The sequence below is a fragment of the Schistocerca nitens genome, chromosome 2 (assembly GCF_023898315.1).
Source record: "Schistocerca nitens isolate TAMUIC-IGC-003100 chromosome 2, iqSchNite1.1, whole genome shotgun sequence".
Taxonomy (NCBI): Eukaryota; Metazoa; Arthropoda; class Insecta; order Orthoptera; family Acrididae; genus Schistocerca; species Schistocerca nitens.
Window position 1 is genome coordinate 191,543,485 of NC_064615.1, and position 14,636 is coordinate 191,558,120.

Consider the following 14,636-nt stretch of genomic DNA (forward strand, 5'->3'; position numbering starts at 1 on the left):
TTGTGCTATAAATAAGTGATAAGAAGAGAAAAGGCACTTACCTGCAATGTAGCGAGTGATATATTCTAATGTAACAGGATCTTCCACTGTCAACTTATGAGACTGGCACTCAATCTGGGCTCGGTTTATCAGTATTCTAGCATCAGCAGTCAAACCTGTAAAGAAAAATAATAATAAATAAATGTGCTTATAATAATTACTTTCTGATATACTGGCATGAAAGAAGTTAGTTTTACCACTGCACATAATTTAACACATTTAGATAAACGCTGTTGAAAAAACCAAACTGCACTTATAGCTGAGTTGGTGCCAATGCAATGACAATATTAACTTTATACTTAGTTCCTCTTTGATATCAATGTCAATTACATGAACTGACAAAAGATTCTGGTGATCAATGGGATCCTTTAAGGAAATCTTCACTACAGCTAGTGATTCTGGCACTGCAAAACTCCGTAATAAGACGCACAAATGGCAGAGGGGGAAACTCCTGTAACAATGATCTAACAGATAATTTCCAAATTATGGAACACTATTACTCATGCACTGTTAGTAAATGGTAGGTTAAGAGATGATAAATTGTAGTGAAGCTACTGGGTGATAAAATATGAACTATCCAGAGCAAAAATTAGAACAAGAATGGAGAAGGGAGGTGGGAGGGATGGGGGACAGGACTGAGGGAGGTAAAATATTAAAGAAGAATTACAGGGAGGCAGGTCCCCTCTTAACATGGGAATGAGAGATCTACTCCATCTTTCCAGCCTTCTCCAACTAATTCTTTGATCCTTCTTGAAGAAGGAAGATAATACAGGTTCCCAAATCTAAGAGTAGTTCCTACTGTATTGTATTTTGCCTCCTGAAGGTAAGAAGTAACCAACTATTCTGTCACTATGTTACTGAACAGTTTTCTCAACTGAAGTTTCCTTTTGATAAAATTTAACACATCTTCTGTTCACCAATGATTTCTGCTAGACCTCGTCCATTTGCCTCGCATTGTGTCAATAACTTCATGATGGATGAGGAAGTGTTATACATGAACTAAATTAACAAAGAATTGAATGTGTAGTGAAAGAATCCCAACCAAATCCAGACAGCAAATGCAAATCATACTCTCAAGGAAATTCAAAATGCTGCTAGGTTCTCAAGCTGCAGTGACTACATTTCCAGGAACATTTCACTGTGGCTGTTGGCTTTCCAGCACGATAGGTGGGAGACAATAGATGAGGGTGGGAGACGACAGACTAGGACACTGGGTACTTCCCATCTCAGTACACGAGAAGTGGTAGTCCATAATTCAAGGCCAGACAAAAAAAGGAGCTTAATTTTTTTCAAGGCCTGGGAGGGAGTACTAGTTTATGCATCTTTCCCATTAGTTATGAGTTGGTTGGTATCACAGGAAAGAATGTCACTGTAAATTTGCTTCAGGAATAACAAGTTATGATACTGTCTATCTGTTGAAAGATACCAGCACTTTTTGATAACTGCTACTTTCCTGTGTAGTTGTGTCTATAATTAAAATGGCTGTAGGGTAACAACTTAAGTCAACCGCAAATAAAACTGCCTGCTGGACAAGGATGCATGTACATGTGTGCTAGTCCAAGCACACTTGAGTGTGTGTAGGATAAATTTGCACCAGCATTAGAACTGTACAAGAAGCTTCATGCTTGACAGAATTTTCATTTTGCGTGCTTGTGCAAGCGTTCAAGCGTGTACACCAAGAACAGGGAGGCTTGTGGATGCTTTCACCATGATTTTTTTTTTTTACATTACATTCTGTGCAAAGGTTGTACTGTAATGTAGAACAAATCAAAGAATACAATACCACATGGAGAAAAAAGAAAAAGACAGCAATATATACAGTGAGACATGTTCCGTAGTGTGTCAACTGGGAATAGTTGCTATGGGAATAATACTTTTGTTTCTTTAATCTTTCTTTACTCCACATACTACATCCCCCCCCCCCCCCCATTTTTTCTGCAACACAAGCAAACAGGCTGCCAAAGCCAGCACATCATCAATTTGAGGTAAACAAACTGACTGACTGACTGACTGAGGGGGGTTACAGGACTAAACACTACAATGGACAAAACAGGACAAGAAAACCAAAGAGAGAAGCAAGAAACTGGGAGAGGAGATTAAAAACAAGTAAGCAGATTACCATGGCTGGCTGACGGTGAGAATAAAAAAGGAGAAGCCAGCCACTCTGCAACATATTAAAACCTCCAACCTATAAGTCCTAGGGTGGAGGACACAGGGACAAAGGACATGCTTTAAAACTCAGATCAAATGATAAAACTCAACCACACACATAAAACGTAAAACTTTAAAACTGCTTTTGAGGCTTTGTCACCCAACACTAAAGGTAGGGTGCTGGGAAAGTAAAAATCCCGCCGCAGAGCGGCTAAAAGTGGGCAGTTCAGCAAGAGGTGGACGACTGTCATTTGGGAGCCACAGCGACGCAGGAGGTAACCATGTGTGAGCCACGTATGGCCAATGTGGAGTCGACAAAGGACAACTGATTCTCTGCGAGAAGCCCGCAGGGAAGACTTTCACACATTCGCAGTCTCCTTAATGACACGCAGTTTGTTGTGCATACTATTATGGTTGGTTGGTTGGTTTGTGGGATTAAAGGGACCAGACTGCTACGGTCATCGGTCCCTTATTCCAAGCACTAAAAACACCCACAGAGAATAAAAACGATCAACAGAATAGAGCACAGACGACACAGAACAAGAGAAACTGAGACAAAGACCAGACAAAACGAACTAAAATCACACAGAGTGTGACGGTGGTTGGCCGACCATAGAAATAAAAAAGGAAATGCCAACCACTTAAAACACATTAAAAAATCAGTTTAAAACCGGAGGCCAAAGGCCAGAATCCACACAAAACAATAAGATAAAACAGAAACAGATTAAATGATAAAAACCCCCTGCCCGAATAAAACGTAAAACTAAGCCAGCCATAGCAGGGTCATCAGATAAAAGGGCAGGGAGCGTGTCAGGCAGTGCGAACGTCTGCCTGAGCACAGCTAAAAGCGGACACTCCAATAAAATGTGCACCACAGAGAAAACGGAGCCGCAGCGACACAGAGGTGGGTCCTCACGGCGCAATAAGTGGCCGTGTGTCAGCCGAGTGTGCCCAATGCGCAGCCGGCAGAGGACAACAGACTCCTGGCGGGAGACCCGAATGGATGACCGCCACACAGTCATCGACGCCTTGATACGACGGAGTTGTTTGGTACGGGCAGGTTGCGCCATTCAGCATCCCATAAATCGAAAATCTTGCGGCGTAATAGGGCCCGCAAATCAGTCGCTGGGAGGCCAATCTCCAGAGGTGGTTGACTGGTGGTTGACTGGTGGCCTCTTTCGCCAGGCAGTCAACATTCTCATTGCCAGGTATCCCAACATGGCCTGGGGTCCAGACGAAGACCACACAGCGGCCGCAACGCGCAAGAGTATGCAGAGACTCATGGATAGCCATCACCAGACAGGAACGAGGAAAACACTGGTCGAGAGCTCGTAAACCGCTCAGGGAATCGCTACAGATAACGAAGGACTCACTGAGCAGGAGCGGATATACGCTAGGGCTCGAAAGATGGCGACCAGCTCAGCAGTGTAAACGCTGCAGCCAGCCGCCAAGGAACGTTGTTCGGATTGGTACCCGAGAGTGAGCGCATAACCGACTCGACCAGCAACCATCGAGCCGTCAGTGTAAACAATGCCAGAGCCCTGATACATGCCAGGACGGAATAAAAGCGGCGGCGGAAGGCCTCTGGAGGGACTGAGTCGTTCGGGCCCTGTGCCAAGTCGAGCCAAAGGCAAGGGCGGGGCACACACCATGGGGGCGTGCGCAGAGGAGCCCGGAAAGGAGGTGGAACAGGGAAAAACCCAAGCCCAGAGAGGAGCTCTTTGACGCGTACGGCGATCGGACAACCCGACCGGGGCCGACGTTCTGGCAGATGGACGACTGACTGCGGGAACAGGACACGGTAATTTGGATGCCCGGGCAAGCTAAAAACATCGGCAGCATAAGCAGCCAGTAATTGTTGGCGTCGTAACCGCAGTGCAGGGACACCTGCCTCCACTAGTATGCTGTCCACAGGGCTGGTGCGGGAAGCACCAGTGGCAAGGCGTATCCCGCTGTGGAGAATTGGGTCCAGCACCCGCAACGCAGATGGGGATGCTGAGCCATAAGCCAGGCTCCCATAATCCAGACGGCACTGGATTAACGCCTGGTAGAGCCGCAACAGGGTAGATCGGTCGGCGCCCCAGCGAGTGTGGCTCAAGCATCTCAGAGCGTTTAGATGCCGCCAACATGCCTGTTTAAGCTGCCGGATATGAGGCAGCCAAGTCAACCGGGCATCGAAAACCACCCCCAAAAACCTGTGTGATTCCACCACTGAAAGAAGTTCACCGTTAAGAGAAAGCTGCGGCTCCGGGTGGACAGTACGTCGCCAGCAGAAATGCATAACGCAGGTCTTGGCTGCTGAAAACTGGAACCCATGAGCTACAGCCCAAGACTGTGCCTTGCGGATAGCACCCTGTAGCTGACGTTCAACAGCTGCAATGCCAGTAGAGCTGTAGTAAAGGCAGAAGTCGTCAGCATACAGGGAAGCGGAGACAGAATTTCCCACGGCCGCAGCGAGCCCGTTAATGGCTATTAAAAACAGGCAGACACTTAAAACAGAACCCTGTGGCACACCGGTCTCCTGGACATGGGAGGAACTATATGAGGCCGCGACTTGCACGCGGAAGGTACGATACGACAGAAAATTGCGGATAAAAATCGGCAGAGGACCCCGAAGACCCCATCCATGAAGCGTAGAAAGGATGTGATGACGCCATGTCGTATCGTACGCCTTCCGCATGTCTAAAAAGACAGCGACCAGGTGCTGACGGCGGGCAAAGGCAGTACGGATGGACGACTCCAGGCTCACCAGATTGTCGGTGGTGGAGCGGCCTTTACGGAACCCACCCTGAGATGGAGCCAGAAGGCCCCCGAGACTCCAATACCCAATTTAAGCGCCGGCTCACCATCCGTTCAAGCAACTTGCAAAGAACGTTGGTGAGACTAATGGGACGGTAGCTGTCCACCTCCAGAGGGTTCTTTCCAGATTTCAAAACGGGGATGACAATGCTGTCCCGCCATTGCGACGGAAACTCCCCCTCGACCTAAAGACGGTTGTAAAGATCGAGGAGGCGTCGCTGGCGGTCCACTGAAAGGTGTTTCAGCATCTGACAGTGGATGCCATCTGGCCCAGGAGCGGTATCAGGGCAAGCGGCTAGGGCACTGCGAAATTCCCACTCACTGAATGGAGCATTGTAAGATTCTGGGTGGTGGGTGCGAAATGAAAGGCTCCGACGTTCCATCCGCTCTTTAATGGAGCGGAAGGCCTGGGGGTAATTCGCAGAAGCAGAACTCATAGCAAAATGCTCTGCTAAGCGGTTTGCAATGACGTCGGAGTCAGTAGAAACTGCTCCATTCAGTGAGAGCGCAGGGACGCTGACAGGTCCGATAGCCGCAGACGCGTCGAATCTTGGCCCAGACCTGCGATTGAGTGACATGGAGGCCAATGGTGGACACATACCACTCCCAGCACTCCTTCTTGCCTTGGCGGATAAGGAGGCGGGCCCGCGCACGAAGCCGTTTGAAGGCGACAAGGTGGTCTATGGAGGGATGTCGCTTGTGACGCTGGAGCGCCCGCCGGTGATCTTTAATCGCTTCAGCGATCTCAGGCGACCACCAAGGCACAGCCCTCTGCCGAGGGGACCCTGAAGAACGGGGAATGGCAGATTCGGCAGCAGTAACGATGCCGGTGGTGACCGATTGAACCACAGCATCAATGTCATCAGTAGAGAGAGGCTCAATAGCGGCAGTGGAGGAGAACAAGTCCCAGTCAGCCTTATTCATAGCCCATCTGCTAGGGCGCCCAGAAGAGTGACGCTGTGGTAGTGACAGAAAGATCAGAAAGTGGTCACTACCACACAGGTCGTCATGCACACTCCATTGGACAGACGGTAAGAGGCTAGGGCTACAGATTGAAAGGTCAATGGTGGAGTACGTGCCATGTGCCACACTGAAGTGTGTGAAGGCACCATCATTTAACAGCGAGAGATCGAGCTGCGACAATAAATGCTCAATGATGGCGCCTCGACCTGTTGCCACTGACCCACCCCACAGAGGGTTATGGGCGTTGAAGTCGCCCAATAGCAAGAAAGGTGGTGACAATTGGGCTACCAGTGCAGCCAGGACATGCTGCGAGACATCACCATCCGGTGGAAGGTAAAGACTGCAGACAGTAACAGCCTGTGGCGTCCACACCCGGACAGCGACAGCCTCTAAAGGTGTTTGGAGAGGGACAGACTCCCTGTGCAGAGTGTGAAGGACATATATGCAGACGCCACCAGACACCCTTTCATAAGCTGCTCGGTTCTTATAATAACCCTGATAGCCACGGAGGGCGGGGGTTCGCATTGCTGGAAACCAAGTTTCCTGAAGAGCAACGCAGAAGAAAGGGTGAAGGCTGATAAGTTGGCAGAGCTCAGCTAGATGGTGGAAGAAACCGCTGCAGTTCCACTGGAGGATGGTATTGTCCATTGCGGAGAAAGGCGTGACGGGACTGGGAAGGCAGATTACGCCGCTGGGTCACCTGCTGCCTTCGATGGAGCACCTGTGCAAGTGCTATCCATTGCATCTGAGGGATCGGCAAGATCGAGGTCCTCAGCGGACGCAAGGATCTCCACCTCATCCTCAGACGCAGAACTTTTAGGTAGCGGTGGAGTAGGTGCCACCGCAGGTGTCTTGGACTTACGGGTCTTCAAAGTCATTTTCTCTCGCTGTTCCTTTGGTTGCCGTTGTTGAGAGGGCTTATTGGAGTCAGTCTCTGGGACCGAAGAGGATCACGAAGCCCGTCGACCAGCGACGTGTGGCTTCTTCAGCCACTGGTTGGTGTCTGCTGTGCCGCTGGTTGGAACCTGGGAAGGGAGTGACCCAAGGGATCCCTTCCGAGCGAGAGAAGCCGAAGAAGACTTACACTTCTCCGGCTTATAAGTGGGGACTGGTGTCCCCGGTGGTTTAGTGGGTGCTGCTCCCGAGGTAGATGGTGTGGGAGCAACAGCGAGAGAAGGGGCCCCCATCGTCAAGGGGGCAGGTGACGTCATCTGACTCTGAGAGCTGACTGTATATCTTGCAGCTGAAGGAGCTGGAGCAGGAGTGACAGTGGAGGCATAAGATGACATCATGCGCACGGGATGTAACCGTTCAAATTTCCGCTTAGCCTCAGTGTAAGTCAGTCGGTCCAGGGTCTTATATTCCATGATTTTGCGTTCTTTCTGTAAGATACTGCAGTCCGGCGAGCAAGGGGAATGAGGCTCTCCACAGTTGACACAGACGGGAGGTGGAGCACATGGAGTATCGGGATGAGATGGGCGTCCACAATCTCGACATGTGAGGCTAGAAGTACAGCGAGAGGACATGTGACCGAACTTCCAGCACTTAAAGCACTGCATCGGGGGAGGGATATAGGGTTTGACGTCACACCGGTAGACCATCACCTTGACCTTCTCTGGTAAGGTATCACCTTCAAAGGCCAAGATGAAGGCACCGGTAGCTACCTGATTGTCCCTCGGACCCCGATGAACACGCCGGACGAAATGTACACCTCGGCACTCTAAATTGGCGCGCAGCTCGTCATCAGACTGCAAAAGGAAGTCCCTATGGAAAATAACACCCTGGACCATATTTAAACTCTTATGTGGGGTGATGGTAACGTGAACATCCCCCAACTTGTCACAAGCAAGCAACCTGCGTGACTGGGCAGAGGATGCCGTTTTTATCAAAACTGACCCAGAGCGCATTTTGGACAAGCCCTCCACCTCCCCAAACTTGTCCTCTAAATGCTCTACAAAGAACTGAGGCTTCACGGATAGAAACGAGTCACCATCAGCTCTGGTACAGATGAGATACCTGGGCGAATACACGTCACTGTTATTCATTGCCTTTCGTTCCTCCCATGGAGTGGCCAGGGATGGGAACGATTTGGGGTCATAAATGTTAGCTTTAAAATGAGCCCTCGAACGCTTAGAGACTGCTGGTGGTTGGCCGCCAGCGAGAGATGATGTACCACGCTTCATTGCGGGTCATCCGCCCTGATGCCACCTACTCCGACCAAGGGTCCTCCCCACAGGCGCCACCCAGCCGCAGCAATAGCCACCTGGCAGGAAGTCCATTGCCGGGAGTCCTGATGCCCCAGGGAGATGGGCATCTACTCCTTGGCATACGTGGGGAGTTAACGGCGCAGGCATCAGTAGAGCGATCCCTGTGTTGTCAGGGGGCTACAACCAACAGGGTACATGGCGGCCCCACCACAACGGAGTGGCTACCGTGCTGGATCTTAGGTGCAAAAATGTCCAAGGTCGTCGTCGCAAGTAAAAGTAACACTGCAGAGTGCAGCGTGGTAATCGCACCCAGGGACGTATCCTCGCCCAAGAGATGGAAAACGAGCGGGACACCATTGCAACGACGAAAAAGCCGGCTAAAGGTCTCAATGCACCACGGATACAGTGCACCATGTAAGGCACCCTTCCCCAATTGGCTCGCTCTTCGGAATAATTTAGAAAGATGGAGGTCAAACCCGAGAGGGAACCATCACATAAGGCCGAAACATTTGAGACTCCTTTTAGTCGCCTCTTACGACAGGCAGGAATACTGCGGGCCTATTCTAACCCCCGAACCCGCAGGGGGGGCATACTGTTATGCAACTCCGTCTCCCAAAGCCGAGAAACCTTGCAGCGTAAGACAGAACGCAGGTCAGTTTCAGAGATGCTCATCTCCAGGAGCGGTTTCTGCGTAGCCTATTTAGCCAGCCTATCAGCAAGTTCGTTGCCTGGGATTCCGACGTGTCCCGGGGTCCACACAAACACCACTGAACGACTGGACCGTTCCAGGGCAGAGATGGACTCCTCGATGTTCGCTACCAAAGGATGACTAGGGTAGCACTGGTTGATAGCTTTTAAGCTGCTCAGGGAGTCAGAACAGAGAAGAAATGACTCACCAGAATAGGAATGGATGCACTGAAACATACGAGATATGGCCACAAGCCCTGCGGTGAATACACTGCAGCCAGCGGGCAAAGAATGCTGTTCAATATGGCCTCTGTGGACATTACCATCAGCCATCAAACCATTGGTGTAAACAACTTCAGAGCCCCCGAACACATCAAGAATCAAGAGGAAGTGACAGCGGAGAGCAGCGGGGTTAACGGAGGCCATGCAAAAGATCCAGACGTAGCTTCGCCCGAGGTGTACATCATGGAGCTGTACGTGAATGGACCTCAAGTGGAGATGGTATAGAGAAGGACTCCAGTTTGGAGAGAAGGGATTGCACGCAAACCACAATCGTGAGCCCTGGCCTGGGCCGTCGATACGGGAGATGAACTGCCAAGGGTGGGAAAAGGAAACTGTCATTTGGATGCTCAGGAGAACTACGAATGTGTGCAACATAACTGGTGAGCAGTTGTGCACGTTGGATCTGCAATGGAGGGACTCCAGCCTCCACCAGGAGACTGGTCACCAGACTCATTCTAAAAGCTCCTGTCGCTTGGCGAACGACACAGTGGTGCACTGGGTCAAGGAAATGCAACACTGAGGGCACCACCGAACCGTAAACCAGACTCCGATAGTCAAGGCGGGATTGAACAAGGGCTCTGTAGAGCTGGAGCAGCATAGAGCGATCTGCATCCCAGTTGGTGTTGCTCAGGCAGCGGAGAGTATTGAGGTGCTGCCAGCACTCCCGCTTAAGCTGACGAAGGTGAGGCGGCCAAGTCAATCGGGCGTCTAAAACCAGTCCTAAGAATCGATATGTCTCCACTAAAGTGAGTGGATCGTCATGAAGATAAAGTTCAGGTTCCAGACAAATGGTACGATGCCAACAGAAGTGTATGACACATGACTTTGCGGCTGAAAACTGGAATCCATGGGCTAGAGCCCACGACTGCGCCTTGTGAATGGCTCGCTGTAGGTGCCCCTCAGCAACACCAGTACTGGAGAAGCAATACAAAATGCAGAAGTCATCCACATACAGAGAAGGGGAGACCAACGACCCAACAGCTGCTGCTAGGCTGTTGATAGCCACTAAAAATAGAGATACACTCAATACGGAACCCTGTCAAACGCCATTCTCCTGAATAAGGGAGGAACTATGGGAGGCATCAACTTGGACACAGAAAGTATGGAGCAATAGGAAGTTTAGGATAAAAATCGGGAGTGGGCCTCGGAGACCCCACTCATACAATGTGGCAAGGATATGATGTCACCAGGTTGTGTCATATGCTTTACGCAAGTCAAAAAAGACAGCAACCAGATGTTGGCGTCTGGAAAAGGTGTTCGGATGGCAGACTCAAGAGATACAATATTATCAGTGGTAGAGCGGCCCTGGAGGAAGCCGCCCTGACATGCAGCCAGTAGGCCACTTGACTCCAGGACCCAACCCAACCGCTGACACACCATACATTCCAGCGGCTTACAGAGAACGCTGGTGGGGCCGATGGGCCGATAGCTATCCATATCAAGCAGATTTTTACTGGGTTTTAGCACCAGAATGATGGAGCTCTCCTGCCACTGCGATGGAAAGACTCCATCGCACCAGATCCGGATGAAGATGATGATGAGACATCACTTGTGGTCAGACGAGAGATGTTTAACGTATGACTGTAGATTCGATCTGGCCCAAGAGCTGTGTCGGGGCAATATGCAGGGGCACTGAGGAGCTCCCACTCTGTAAATGGGGCGTTATAGGATTCACTGTGGTGTGTAATGAATGGGAGGACTTTCCTTTCCACCTGCCATTTGACGGTGCAAAAGGCTGGGGGGGGGAGAGGTGGTCTCCGATGCAGATGCAGAGGCTCGAGCACAGTGCTCAGCAAAGTGCTTGGAACAGCATTTGTGTCGGTAGAGAGCAAGCCGTTGATGTTAATGCCAAAGACACCTGTTGGGGTCTGGTACCCGAAACAATGTCTGATCTTCATCCAGACTTGGGAAGGTGACATATGGCACCCAATGGTCGACATGTACCTCTCCCAACACTCCTGTTTCCGTTGTTTTATAAGCAGGCAAATGTGGGTACGAAGCTGCTTAAAGGCTATTAGGTGCTTATGTCGCTGTAGAGCTCGCTGATGCTCTTTAATTGCCTCAGCAACTTCCGACGACTACCAAGGGACTGTCTTTTGCTGGGGGCACCCTAGAGAAAGAGGGAATGCATTTTCCGCCGCAAAAATTATCATTGTAGAGACCTGCTCAATCAAAACATCGGGCACCACATTAGGGAGATTCAGCAGTGACAGCAGAGGTGAAGGCTACCCAGCCTGCCTTGTTTAAAGCCCATTTGGGTAGGAGTCTGTGGGTATGACACTGGGGGATTGACAGGAAGATGGGGAAGTGGTCACTACTACACCGGTTGTCATGTGCTCTCCAGTGGACAAATGGGAGGAGTCCTGGGCTGCAAATTGATAAATAAATGGCCAAGTAACTACCATGAGCCACACTGAAATGTGTGGTGGCCCCAGTATTTAACAGGCAGAGGTCGAGTTGGGACAGTAAATTTTCGACATCTCTGCCATGGCCTGTAAGCATGGTGCTACTCCACAAGGGGTTATGGGCATTAAATACCCCCAAAAGTTGTAAAGGTTTAGGTAGTTGATCAATCAGTGCAGCCAATACATTCAGGGGTACGACACCATATGGAGGGAGATATATGTTGCATATGTCCCTGCGTCATCCGTATCCTAACAGCCACAGCTTCAAGAGGAGTTTGAAGGGGCAGAGGTTCACCATATACCACGTTCATAACATAAACGCAAACTCCACCTGACACTATATTATTCGCTATGGTTCTTGTAATATCCCCTGTAGTCGCAAAGGACAGGGGTCCGCACTACCAGGAACCAAGTTTCCTGGAAGGCAATGCAGAAATCATGTGTAAAGCTTAATAGTTGCCATAGTTCAGCCAGGTGGTGGAAAAAACCACTGCAATTCCACTGGAGATGATGTGATCGTGAGACTGGAAAGGAATGAAACACTCAATGAGGTAGTCTACGCCTCAGGGTCACCTGCTGCCACTGACTTATTTCCTGAAAAGGCTATATCCATTGTGTCTGAGGGTCTAGGGAGATCTAAGTTCTCAGCAGATGCCATAATCTTCACCTCATCCTGAGACGCAGAGCTTGTAGGCAGCAGTGGTGTGGGTGCCACCGCAATTCCCTTGGTCTTGGGGGTCTTCTTCCTGGATTTCTCTCGCTGATCCTTTGGTTTCTCTGGCTGGGAGGGTTTCACTGATTCAGTTTCCGGGACTGACTATGATCATGAAGCCCTACGACCAGCTGCTTTTGGGCATTTCAGCCACTGGTGGGTGTCACCTACCCACTAGCAGAAACACTTGGGAAGGGAGAGAGGGACTCCTTCCTAGCAAGAGTAGCAAAAGAAGACTTACGCTTCTATGGCTGAGAAGTGACGACTGGTGTCCCTGATGGTTGGGGGGATACTGCCCCCGAGGTAGGTGGTGCGGGAGCAACAGGGAGGGAAGTGACCCCCCACCATCATGGGGGCAAGTGTAGTCTTCCGGCTCTGGGAGCCGACTGGAACTCGCGGAACTGTTCTCGTAGTGGCAGCATAAAAGGAGGTCATAGCCACAGAATGTAGGAACTGAAATTTCCTCTTGGCCTTAATGTAGGTCAATCGGTCCAGTGTCTTCTATTCCACAATTTTCCTTTCTCGCTGTAAAATCCTGCAGTCTGGTGAGCAAGGGGAACAATGCTCTCCGCAGTTGACACAGATGGGAGGCAGGGCACATGGAGTATTGGGATGGGATGGACGTCCACAATCTCGACATGTGATGCTGGAAGTACAGCGGGAAGACATATGGCCGAACTTCCAGGACTTAAACCACTGCATTGGGGGAGGGATATATGGCTTGACATCACAGTGCTAGACCATCACCTTGACCTTCTCGGGTTATGTGCCACCCTCGAAGGTTAAGATGAAGGTACCGGTGGCAACCTGATTATCCCTCGGACCCTGATGGACGTTGTAACGTTCCCTGGCAAACTCACACTATTAATAAACTAAAATTTAATTGTACCATATACGCCGCTATGAGCAATTTGTAAATACTGTAATTATTTAACAAAAAATATCATTTAATTTTGTGTAAAGGACATTCGTCATTATTGTAATATTTTTTGTAGTAGTATTCTCTCTGTATTTAGGATGGTAATATTTCTATATTCATAATATAATTGTGAAATGTGTAAATATCTGCGATAACAAAAATGTAAAATTCAGCCACAGACGAAAATAATGTCGGAAGATTGCAAAGAAATGTTAATAGTCAGCAGTAGTATAAAAGCACCACATACTATGGATTCTTTGGTCATCTCCCTGTAGAGCTGAAAGCGAGAGGAAGCTGTGACGAAGTATTTTATGAATGGGTAGACTTCTTTTGTCTGTATCGAGATTTAGCCGCCATTAGAGCAGAAATTACAAACTAATGTAAGTTAAATTATTGTTGTCGTATAAATACATCATAATTTGTCAAAAGTGTGTATTATTAATGTAAATTAGCTTGCCCATGTCATCTATAATATTTATTTAAAGAATTTTCAGCATTTTTTAGCGGTGTTGCTGGGCTGTGCCGCGACCGATCGATTTGCAGCGGCGGCACATTTAAAAAAAATTGTTCCGCTAAGAAAAATTAACCAAACCCGTAAATCGGGAACAGATAAAAAAAAATAAGCAGTGAATTAAGAAAATGTTCTTCCTTTACAGCGATCCTGAGGCTGACGAATTTTAAATTATTTACACATTTGTGCATTCGTAGGCGGATAGTTAATGTTGAAATTTAACAATTTTGGTTCTTTCAAATAACTTAAATGTATAGTCAAGTGTGTTATATCAGTGATAATTAAACGTCGGCTTGGCAATATTTAACCATTTTCTGCTAATAGAGACAGTCTTGTGTTCCATAGCTAATGCCGGGAAAGAATTCAGTAAATATTTTTTTAAAAAACCACTGCAATTAGAAAATGTGTGCCAAGGCCGAATTATGTAAAGGATTTAATTCTCAACTAAATATTCTTAATCAGCCAATATGAGTTCACGTAATTTCTAAAGTACATAATTCTCTGTGCAAAATGAATTTTTTTATTACCACACATAAATAAGAATTAGGTTCTACAACAAAGTTCGTACGTACGTACAGAAGGTAAAGAAAATTAACTCAAAAGCAAATTTAAAAATTGCAACTGATGATTATGATCATTATTCTTTAATGAAATTTCATTATTTCATTAAATTGGCACCCAACGTGGGGCTCGAATATGCAGTGGCCACAAAATACCCATGAGATAACTAGGGAATTATTGTAGTCGAACTTTGTTGGAGAACAATTAATATTTTTTTTTTCACGTATTGTATGTATTGCCTAACCAATATTGTGTGGTAATACCTGTATATGATTTTTTGCATGAGAACACTATATACCCAGAGGCAAGCTGAAGAAGAGAGCTCATTATATCGAAAAATTAATTACCTACCACAATACCAGGGGGCAGCTGCACCCAAGATAGATCACCAAATTGTAAA

At 48.3% G+C, this 14,636-nt stretch overlaps 1 protein-coding gene across 1 annotated transcript in view; it reads right to left on the minus strand.

The window, feature by feature from the left end:
* LOC126234312 (proteasome subunit alpha type-7-1) overlaps positions 1-14,636 on the minus strand; it is a 60,372-nt gene that overhangs the window by 18,029 nt on the left and 27,707 nt on the right. Inside the window, exon 3 of the mRNA XM_049942998.1 lies at positions 42-155. Within this exon, the coding sequence (XP_049798955.1) occupies positions 42-155 (114 nt within the window). The remainder of the gene's footprint in view (positions 1-41; positions 156-14,636) is intronic.